The sequence below is a fragment of the Solenopsis invicta genome, chromosome 8 (assembly GCF_016802725.1).
Source record: "Solenopsis invicta isolate M01_SB chromosome 8, UNIL_Sinv_3.0, whole genome shotgun sequence".
In the NCBI taxonomy this organism is placed as follows: domain Eukaryota; kingdom Metazoa; phylum Arthropoda; class Insecta; order Hymenoptera; family Formicidae; genus Solenopsis; species Solenopsis invicta.
The window spans coordinates 2745296-2755924 of NC_052671.1; the positions used below are offsets into that span (position 1 = coordinate 2745296).

At 27.3% G+C, this 10629-nt stretch overlaps 1 protein-coding gene across 1 annotated transcript; it reads right to left on the reverse strand.

Moving 5' to 3' along the window:
* Positions 1-37: 37 nt before the first annotated feature.
* Positions 38-4361, reverse strand: LOC120358381. Its single transcript, XM_039452487.1, has 5 exons — positions 4316-4361; positions 4147-4237; positions 2810-2955; positions 329-461; positions 38-247 (listed from the first exon to the last, which is right to left on the reverse strand). The coding sequence occupies exons 2-5, from the start codon at positions 4204-4206 to the stop codon at positions 197-199; spliced, it is 390 nt and encodes a 129-aa protein (XP_039308421.1). The 5' UTR covers positions 4207-4237; positions 4316-4361; the 3' UTR covers positions 38-196.
* Positions 4362-10629: the final 6268 nt, after the last annotated feature.

Here is a 10629-nt window from a genome sequence, read left to right on the forward strand (position 1 = left end):
GTTTATTGTACATATATTATTCAAGAACAATGTGATATACTAGTATTAAGAACTTTCATTTATTATTTATTGTTAAATAAATAACGGAGAATATTATTTTATTTAATCAAACTATATCTTGCTTTCTATTTTATATATAATTTTATCATATGTTTATTGCTACAAACAGTTATTTTTTCTGCACTAGATTATGATACTACTGTATTGAAAAAATTACCGTCATGAAGGATACTGCCATATTTGTGACCTAAAACAAGTAATTCAACGTACTCGATAATGATAAGTAGATATGGTCATAGCATTTTTTTTCTTATTCAAGTTATCTTACCGAGGTGAAGGTTTCCATTGTTACAGCAATTATACCGCCAAAATTTATTATTTCGCTTTTTGAGTAGATTTGCATTATAAATAATAATGATTTCTGTATTGTTACACATGCTTCATTCCATAGTGACATGTATCTAAAAAATTTTTTTATTAATTTGGTAAAAAATTATATACACTACTTAAAAAAAAGGGGGGGGGAAACACTTGGCAGGCACCAAAAATGAGGCTATTTTTAAATGGCTGTAACTCGGCGAAAAATCATTGTAGATAAAAAATAAAAAAGCATTTTGAAGCTTGAAGTTACAACTTTAACGCTCTATCAACAGATTTTTGAAGTTCTTTTAACTTCCTTGTCTTATGCAGTAAAAAAGCACACCTTGTTTTGTTCCTTAAAATTTTGTATTTTTGACACTTTGCAGCTCGACAAACGAATTTTTTTTGCACAATTCAAGTAAAGCTTCATAAACTACAACATTTTGTCTATAAAATGCTTTTTTTTAATTTCTCTGATGATTTTTTTGACCGAGTTACGCAACTTTGAAGCTAACCTGTATTTTTTACAAATGATATTCGAACTCCATAAAAAATTATTGACAAGAAATGAAAAAAGCATTTTAAAGCTTGCAGTTTCAGCTTTAACATGCTATCAATGGTTTTCAAAAATTTTTTCAATTTCTCAGTGTTATGTCCCAAAAAGATACACTATTTTTCTTTAATATGACATATTTTTGACAGCTTATAGCTCAATAAAAAAATTTTTTGTCGACAAATGCAATGCAAGTACCATAAAGTATGACTTTTTCTTTACAAAATGCTTTTTTTTAAATTTTCCTAATTTTTTTGGACCGAGTTACAAAACTTTGAAGAAACACATTTTTTATAGTACATTTTTCCGAAAAATGACATCTACTGCCGACATTAGCATTACACCATGTGCACTACGTAGAGGTTGCCGGTTGGATATGCACATTGCGCGCGCGCGCGCGCGCGCGTGTGTGTGTGTGTGGGTGTGGGTGTCTGTGTTAGTGTGTGCGTGTTTAATATTATGTTAATGTCGGCGGTGAACGTTACTTTTCGGAAAAATGTACTGTACAAAATGTGTTTTTTCAGTCTTGTAACTCGGTAAAAAAAAATTGTAGGAAAATTAAAAAAAAATATTTTGTAGAATAAAAGTCATATTTTATGGTACTTGAATTGCATTTGTCGAGAAAAAAATTTTTTATTGAGCTACAGGCTGTCGAAGATATGTAATTTTAAGGAAAAAACAGTGTATCTTTTTTGGAGCATAGCACTAAAAAATTGAAAAAATTTTTGAAAATCATTAATAGCATGTTAAAGCTGAAACTTTGAGCTTTAAAATGCTTTTTTTATTTTTTGTCTACGATGATTTTTCACGTAGTACGAATATCATTTGTAAAAAATGCAAGTTTAGCTTCAAAGTTGCGTATCTCGGTAAAAAAAAAATCGTAGAAAAATTTTAAAGAAAGTATTTTGTAGGTAAAATGTTGTAGTTTATGAAACTTTACTTGAATTGTTCGAAAAAAATTCGTTTGTCGAGTTGCAAAATGTCAAAGATACGAAATTTTAAGGAACAAAACATGGTGTGCTTTTTTACTGCATAAAATAAGAAAGTTAAAAAAACTTTAAAAATTTGTTGATGGAACGTTAAAGTTAAAACTTCAAGCATCAAAATGCTTTTTTTTATTTTTTATCTACGATGATTTCTCGCTGAGTTACAGCCATTTGAAAATAGCCTAGATTTTGGTGTCTGGAAAGTGTTCTCTATATTTTTTGAGTAGTGTACAAGAAATATATTTTATATCTAACTAGACATTTTACAAAAAAAAAAATTATGTAGGACGTCTTACGAAGTTTTTTTTTACGTTGTATACTAGTGCTGACTTGTTAGGGTAATGAATTTTTTCTAATAAGGATATTACAATCAAACTGGCAATAGAGCAACTAATAGCAATAAAATTTAATAATTAGCAATAAAATAGCATTAAAAACTATTTTTGTTTATAATGTTTCCAATTTTGTTACCATGCCTGTGTTAATTTACACTTTTACTACTATTTTTATCAAATTGGCTGGAATAATAAAATTGTGAAGTAACATATTAGCAAGAAAAGAATTGAATTTATGTCTATGTTTTTATTATGTTGCATTATCTGTAGCAGACTAATGAATGTCACAAAATTGTATGGACAAGTAATACCTGAGATTATAAATCTTTATTTATTTATTATTTATTTGGTTAATGAGTAAATAATTCTTTACATAACTGCAATACATATGTTCATAATAATGTACTTTTTATAGTAAACTGATTTTGTTAACAAGAAAACAAACAAAAATTACAATTAAATATTATTTCATATATATTACAAAATCACTTATAACATTTTTAAAGTACTAATTATAGATTTTATAAATTTATTTGTGCTATTTAATAATTCTGTACTATTAGATTGCTACTTACATAGCGTTAAATAACTCTTCAGAATGGTTTATCACTAATTGCCCGATTAAAGACATGCTGAATAAACAAAACTTATATGCTATAATATAAGCTATTGATATCAAAAGTTCATCCAAATCATGCATGCGTTTTATTGCGTTCATCAACTATTAACACATTAATGAGCGAATTATTTATGTAATTTTTATGAAATATGAAAATTTAATAGGACATAAGTAAATATTACGTATGTTAAACATGTGCACACACACGCACGCATGCACACGCGCGCGCATGTACAATGTGTGTAAAAAGTGTGGGACCGTCCAAATGTCTCGAAAATGAGACATTGGAATTTTTTATATGATGTACGTATATGATTCCTGTAATTATTCTGCATGAAAGCCTCTAGTTAGCGTTATCAAAAGAAATATTAGTTTACTATAGATATTTTACACTTTATGTCAAAATATGCTAGAATAAAGCATAAAAACATTCCGTAAACTATTGATTTTTTGATAACTCAACGTTACTACTTTTTATGTAGAATAATTACTGAGAATTATTACGTAAAAGAATCATATTTTATTTAAAGAAATACCAATGATCTTCATATGATTTTAAAAAACTTATTATTTTGAAAATTGATTTTAACATTATTTGTGCCTCTTCCAGAAAAGTTGGTGTAAAACATTCTCAAATATCTTGTTTTCGAGATATTTTCCATAATTTTGGTCATTCTATGTGTATACATATCTTATACTGCATTAGACTGTTAACTGTTAATTTTAATGTGATATTGATTATGCAATATGTTTAAAAATACATTTATATTACATATAACAAGTGTTTTAGATAAAAGTTGTAGGATTTTAAAAGGTCTATTTAATCATCTTATCAATTTGACCTTGGATGGCGTCAAGATCCAAATCGCATTAACTTTTTTATTTGGAACACTTGAAACTATTTTTGATTCCAGAATCTAATAGCTGGTGTCAAGAGTTTTTCAAAACCTTACAAGAAAGTTTATTTTTGTTGAGTATTTTCCGAGTTTTGAGGCTTGAAAGTTACAGTGTACTGTAACTTTCAAGGGTTTTGGAAAGCTCTTGACACCAGTTATTAAATTCTGGAATCAAAAATAGGATGTTCTATTTAAAAAAGTTAATTTTGATGTAACCCTGGACGCCATCCAAGGTCAAACTGATAAAACCAAATAAATAGATCTTGTAAAACCATACAACTTTTATCTGAAACACTTTTCCCTAAAATACTTAGTTTTCGAGATATTCAGCCGTTCCGGAACTTTTTGAACACTCTGTATATAAAATATATATTATAAAAAAGAAAAAGTTACTTACTCTATATAAACACATTGCAAAGCTACACGTGCCGACTATAAATATAGTAAGAAAAGACATCGTAAAACTTGTCGTAAAACATTTAAAAAGCCTTGAAAACAACAAATTATCTTTATTAAATAAAGAATAGTAGTTTTATTACACAATAGTTTTGGCTTTAGATACTTACTTTTTTACTTTTTGATGAAGTTCTACTGTTCTAATTATTCTTTCAATGATTACATTTCTCCTGTTTGAGTACGCTAATACTTATTTATCCACAATTTATTTTATTTGGTAACTGATAACATTAAGTTTTTATTTAGTCATATTACATTAACAAAAGAATTTTTCATTTTCTTACTGCGTATTAAATTTGAAGAAGATCTCTAATGAAAAATTTTTTTTAAAGTCTTTATATGAATTGGAACACTTTTTAGAAAGACTGAAATTTATTTCTTTTCTCATGACCTTTTCAGAACTTTCGTAAAATTTTATATGTATAATTTAGGAAATTTCTCACATTTTTTTATAATCCCAGAAAATTTATTTGTACATAATTATACAGTACTAGCATTAGCATCACTCAAAGTGTATCACGTGGAGGTTGCCTGGTTGAATTTACACCTCTTTTGGGTTCGAAGAAAGATCGGAGAATGATCCAATCAGTCAAGGTAAAATCAGTCGGTGATCCAATCAATCAAGACTAGATTGATCGGTGATTCAGGGTGTATTCTGAAAGTTCTATCGAAAATATTCCTTTTAATAATAAAGTTGGTAACATTGTAACTAACTACGCTGTATTCCGTAATAAAAGTTGAGTTTGTGATTTCGTTAGCTTGCAGAGACCATCGGAGAAGTTAGTTTAATTTCTTGTTATTTAATTATTTATAAAATAATTTTAATGACGTATTATTTATTAAAATAATTCTAATTATGTATTATGAAAATAATATTTACTAACAATAATTTTTATTTTAAAATAGGAATTAAGCAAAAGATGGATTTTGAAAAATTCCGTGAAGCTAAAAATCGCAAATTCTGATTAATTTTAAATTATTAATTGTAAGTAAATTAGATTATATCCGTTTGTATGCACTAATAGTGCATGATAAAATTTATTCTGTTTAAGTAGTTGAAGAGGCTACAGTAGCTTAGCTGGCATGTTTATAAATGTTAGACTTTTATTAAATATTATTATAATATAATTTTATACTTATTTCATACAAAATCAAATAAGTATAAGATTGTAAAGAAATAATATTAATATTGGCAATATCAAAAAATTTATCCTACGAACAAACTTTGCAGTTAATTTTCAATCTTTGGAAGTTTTTGTGCTCTTCAATTTTTATTTGAAAATCAAAATTGTTATCAGTAAATAATATTTTAATCAATAATACATGATTATAATTATTTTCTAAATAATTAAAATACAAGAAATTAAACTAACCTCTCTGCTGATCTTTGCAAGCCAACGATAATCACAAATTCAACTTACATTAGGGAACACAGGGTAGTTAGTTAAAGTGCTACCAACTTTATGATCAAAAAGACTATTTTCAATAGAACTTTTGGAATACGCCCTCAGCCAGTCAAGGCAAGATCGGAAAAGATCTGGCCACTTAAAACAAGATTTTGAGAATTTTCTATTGCAATAAGTGTAGTCTATTGCAAGAAAGCTGTAACATTCAAATCTTGTAACTCAAAAAATACTTAACAAAAAAATATTTATTTATAATATTTTGGAAAGTTCTCGAGATAAGTTACAAGAATATTCAATAAAAAGTAGGCAGTTTCATTTAAAAAATTGAAGGTGACATTCACGTGACCTTCAAGCAACTATTCAAGGTCAAATTAATGACACCATCTTATGTCTCCCTCGAAACCATACAATTTTTATCTGAAACATTTTTGTTGAAAATGCTTCATTGAAAAATTATCGAGGTTTGTTTTCTTAAAATGGGATACCTTGTATATAAAAATCATGTATAATTACATAAAATTATATGTATTTTAATATATATGGACATATTGATATACATATAATTATAGATAATTATATATAATTAAATATAAAAAAATTTTTTTTGGGAAACAAATTTTCAGAATTCTTATACGTACATATATGCAAAATTCTGGAAAAATGTATAGTTAAATTTACAGGCGATCATAGCAATGCTGAAATAATATTTCTTACGTCTTTTAAAATGCGAATTTTCCAATTCCACTGTAGGGAAATCCAAGTTTATACTCTCATGGAGATAATATTTTTTTGCAAACGGATTCTTTAATTTTTTCGAAAGTAAAGAAGTAATCTTGTAGATACTAGTTAGAATCAGTATTATTAAATTGATTGTTAATTTAAATCGGTTACATTACTTTTCTGATTCAATTTAACAGCCGTTGCACTGTTAAAAATTGACAGCAGAATTTAATGTAATGTAACAAAAGCAAATTTTAAACAGTTTATTAAAGATAGGGATGCCCCGAATAATGATTTTTACCGGATATATTCTCGCGGCCGGATACCGGATAATCCGGCTATTATTTTGCCGGATAAACCGGATATTGCCCAGCAAAAAATGTTTTAAAAATGAAGTTAAATTATTAATCAAATAGAAAAAAAACAAAATATTATTTATTTTGATAGAAACAATGTTTTAATATCTTTATTTTTAACTTCATATAAACAATTGTTAAACAATTATTTTAAAAATTAAAATTTTTATTATAAAAATTAGCATATTTGCATTGTCTGGAAGTAATTTATTTTAATTGTCTACCCAAACGTTTTCTGCGGAACTAAATAGCCTTTCGGAATTTACTGAGGAGGGTGCAATGGAACACTTAAATATTTTAAAACGAGATGTTCTAAATTTGGAAAATCGGAATAATGTTTTTTCCATCACGATATTGGATTATCTGTTGGATTATTCTTGTCTATTGGATTGTCCTTTTTATTAGAGAAAACACCAAATATTTCTGAAATTCATGTGCTGTAGGTTTAAATCACATCAATTTTGAAACACTACCAATAAATATTTTTTATTGACAGTGTCGCAAAATTGATGTGATTTATTGTTCTATACCAAAAAATGGACGTTGGTGACGTTAATAGTCGAAAAAGGCCAGGATGGCTGCTCTCAGGCTTCTCTCTGATCGAAATAAACACTATAGCATCAGATTATCTGGTCGGATAAAAGAAAATATCCGGCTATCTGGTATTATCCGGCCTCTGCCAGATAATGCTGGATAACCGGATATATATCCGGTATCCAATGCATCTCTAATTAAAAATAATTAATGTATTTTTAATATAAATTTAATGCTGTCAAAAATTACTACTAAATTTCATGCACATGTTTTTAGTTACACAGATACATTAAATTTAATATGTAGGATTAAAATTACATTGAATAACATTTTTAACAGTGTGTGTTTGAAACCAAAAACGACGCATAGTTCGAAGAATCAGCAAATGTATTTAAAAATCACACAAAAATGTTATTTTAACACTAACAAGGGATTAGGTGAGTCACCCTGGGATTTTGATCCCAATTTTTTTAGTTATCCTGGAGACGAAAAAAATGTTTACGTCTGCCGGCGTTTGATCGAATAGGCTTTAGTTTCGGAATAATAAATTTGTGAAAATTGGCCATACCGCGGCGCACCATATGAGTCTTCTCGGTAAGTATTTTCCCAACCAGTGTAGTCGGCCCCATGCGTTAGGTACTTGCTTCACAATCGTAAGATCCGGGTTCGCTCCCGGATGTGTGCAATATTTTTTTTATTTTTTTTTTTTTAATAAGTGTATTTATTTATCTTGATGATATTGATATAGTATGTAAATTTCTAAAATAAAAAATTTAATTTAATATCACTTTCTAAACATTAATTTAAATTTAATTTGAAGGATATTTGAATTCAAGTAATAATATTTGAAATAATAAATAGGTAGTAATAATAATAATATATAAGTTATTTAAAATGGATAACATAAAGGCAACGTATCTAAATTTTCAAATTGTTTAAATTTAACACTGGTATTCTTCTACGATTAATTATTTTAAAAACTAGAATTTTAAAATACTGTTAATATTATTTCCAATTAAATTTTAAATTAAACAATTTGAAAATTTAGATACGTTGCTTTTATATGTTATCCATTTCAAATAACTTATATATTATTATTATTATTACCTATTTATTATTTCAAATATTATTACTTGAATTTAAATTAAATTTAAATTAATGTTTAGAAAGTGATATTAAATTAAATTTTCTATTTTAAAAATTTGCATACAAGATCAATATCATCAAGATAAATACACTTATCAAAGAAAAAAAAAAATATTGCAAACATCCGGGAGCGAACCCGGATCTTATGATTGTGAAGCAAGCACCTAACGCACGGAGCCGACTGCACTGGTTGAGAAAACATTTACCGGAAAGGCTCATATTGCCCGCCGCGGTATGGCCAATTTTCACAAATTTATTATTTCGAAACTAAGGCTTATTCGATCAAACGCCGGGAGACGTAAACTTTTTTTTCAACTCCAAAGTAACTAAAAAAATTGGGATCAAAATCCCAGGGTGACTCACCTGATCCTCCCCTTCTAAGAACCGCGTGTACTGTGTCCGTTTACGGATTTATCTCAATTTGAATAGTACAAAACGTTTTATCCTCATTACTGTTTTAAAAAGATGTAGATTTTTTTCAATATTCTTAAAGTGTCCCAATTTATATAAAAATTTACAGAATAGTATTCACCAGTAGCAGAATTCTGTAACTCTTACGATAGTATTGGTATCGTTACAATATCGATGCGTAGCTTTTCTTATCATATACGATTCATTTGTCGTGTGTTTCTGTTTTTGAACTGTTTTTGAAGTATACACTTAAATACGTGAAATAGGTATATGTTTGAAAGTTAGCGAAAGCGAGAAAAGACATTCCAGTGTCTAATAGAAAACAATTCTGCGTAATGATGGTATAACGATATTGATACTACCGATAAGATTTACCGAATCGCAACTGCAGAGATGATATTAAAACTTTCACGTATTTTTCTTACCTGCAAATTTTGAACATTGCGCAGCAGTGTAAGTTAATATATAATACTGTCGAAATAATGAATATTGCCGCAGATGTACCAATAGCAATATTAATAACAGAATATAAAAAAAATAAATAATATTGCATTCCGACATTTATTTGGTACTGCTTCATAAATAATAAATTATGTGCACGTGATTCATTTAATGGCTGAAGAAAATCGAGAATATCCGGTAGTAGTCCAGTTATTAAGAATGTAAATAATACGAATATTTGCAGCCCTAAATGATACAAGATATGCCATATATATATTACAATTTTTGTTTCATTTCATAAAAAAGAGAATTAAACGTGTTATAAGTCGTAGACAAATATTAAAGAAAATATTAAGTAAAATATTAGAGAAGAAGATGATATTATGGGCATCGTTTACATTTTATTCAACTTTATTAATAATTATTCAATTTTTTATATTGAAAATAAATGATTGTGTAGATGTCATCAAAATGTTGTTTAATAGATATTAGACTTAAAGCTGTGAAATATTTATTATTTAAGTCGATTTATAAAAATGTGATGACACTGCAGAACAAAACCGGAGAGGAACAAAGACAGTAACATTGGTCATCACCGAAAGAAATTTAAAAATTGGTTTTGTTTATAAAATACATAGTATATTTTGTTAGAAATTTATATATTTCTTTAAAAATAAATTATTAAAAAGAGCTACAATATAATCGCGAGGTAGATAACAATAAATGATAATTTAATTAGAAAATAAATCATAGGTGGATTGATAAAATATTATCCGGACGCAGCTCTCTCTCTTGCGGCAATTAATTTATCAAAGAAATATTTCTATATGAACATTTCGATAGTGTTTCTATTACCAGCATGCTTTTATGCCCACATTAACAAAATATTATGATATTAAACAATTTTGCATAATTCGCAATGTATATGGACAAATAAAAAATTAAATAACAAAAAAACACTCGTGTTTACGAATATATACATACTTGTGCATTCGTGTGATAATATAACGTTCATGTTTCTAAACAATAAGAGAACATGTGTAGGTAATTAAATGTATATTGAAATGTTTTGAAATGCTTAAGAAAAATGCCTTATAAGAATTGTCAGCTCTTGTATATTAGCATATTATTGTTACACCGGTAGGCTATTCAACAAATATCATAAGTAATTACTAGTAACTTGTCACCTAATAACGCAGATAATACGAGTGCTCATAATATTTAATACACGCTCCATAATATCACCTTCTCTACTATATCATAAATAATTTAATAATATGTGTTTGTACTGTGCTATTATCTTTAATATGTAAACAAAAAGCTAGTATTATTACACAATATAATAACTATAAATTTTTTTCCTTGTTGATCGTAATATTCTAGTATTTTAATTTCTTCCAAATCTGATAA